Genomic DNA, 1,094 nt, shown 5'->3' on the forward strand with positions numbered 1-1,094 from the left:
CACGGTTTTACATTATGCATTACGTGTGTATCAAATACAAGACATGCTTCTTCAGACTATCTATAGAGTTCGTCCCACAGAATCCTGCGCACTCATTGGTTAATCCTTTTTTACCTCATTAATTGTTGAGAGATTTCTACTTAGTTTAATAAATTTTCCTACACACGAGAGATTTAATATCTAAGTTATAAATATCCTGTATAAAAAAATATTATGACTTCTGTTCACAAGACGCAACAACACTTATCATGTGGTGAAAGTTCCTACGGTAGCCAATAAACAGGCCATACATTAATAAGAAATAAAAGTTTATTATATACTACGCGAACTGGCGCCACGTGGCAAGAATTTCCGCGCGTGTTTGGAGACATAAGGTAAAAAATGTACATAAAATTATCATACAAAATATAAAAACTTAGCATACAACAGTTTTCATTCACAAATTCATTCTACACATTTTCCCAGACTTATACAATCATTTATATATGCAGAAAGATATTGCATATAGAATATTTCTTGCTTGGTATATATACCGGCTCAGTATTTTGTGATTCAGTTTTCATTGCTAGGTGAAACTTCAAACCATACTGTTTTAAATTTTAAATATTTTTAGAGAGAGAAGTAACCAGAAAAAAAATTAAAATATTGTCCAGAATCTAAAAAAACAAATAACGTTAGTAAGAGTTATTTGTTTTCTTAGATTCTGGACACTATTCTAATTCTTTTTTCTGATTAATATTACAGGATGAATTCTAACGGAAAATATGTGCTCATCGACGTTGAGCCTGGAGATGAAATCGTAATTTCCGGAATTGCCGGTAGATTTCCTGATACTGATAACATGAAGCAGCTCCAAGAGAATTTATTTAATAAAGTAGATCTTGGTTCGGATGACTGTCGACGCTGGCAACATGGTGAGGATTCTTTAAACGTTATTGAGAAAAAATCGATATATTATATTTCATATGAATTAACACGTTTTCCTTCTTATCTTCAATTTGCAGAACATCCCGACATACCAAAACGCTCAGGAAAGGTCAATAACATCGAGAAATTTGATGCGGAATATTTTGATGTACCTTTCAACCAAGCCC

At 32.5% G+C, this 1,094-nt stretch overlaps 1 protein-coding gene across 1 annotated transcript; it reads left to right on the plus strand.

Annotated features, from left to right (window-relative positions):
• Window positions 1–745: 745 nt before the first annotated feature.
• LOC106750296 (fatty acid synthase-like) lies at window positions 746–1,090 on the plus strand (the record flags this gene model as incomplete). The annotated part of the gene is made up of 2 exons (XM_014630537.1): window positions 746–914; window positions 1,005–1,090. Coding segments are annotated over exons 1-2 (255 nt in total), but the record flags the coding sequence as incomplete, so codon positions are not given.
• Between the last annotated feature and the right edge of the window lie 4 nt (window positions 1,091–1,094).

This window comes from Dinoponera quadriceps, unplaced genomic scaffold, assembly GCF_001313825.1.
Source record: "Dinoponera quadriceps isolate SergipeBrazil2010 unplaced genomic scaffold, ASM131382v1 scaffold5335, whole genome shotgun sequence".
NCBI lineage: Eukaryota > Metazoa > Arthropoda > Insecta > Hymenoptera > Formicidae > Dinoponera > Dinoponera quadriceps.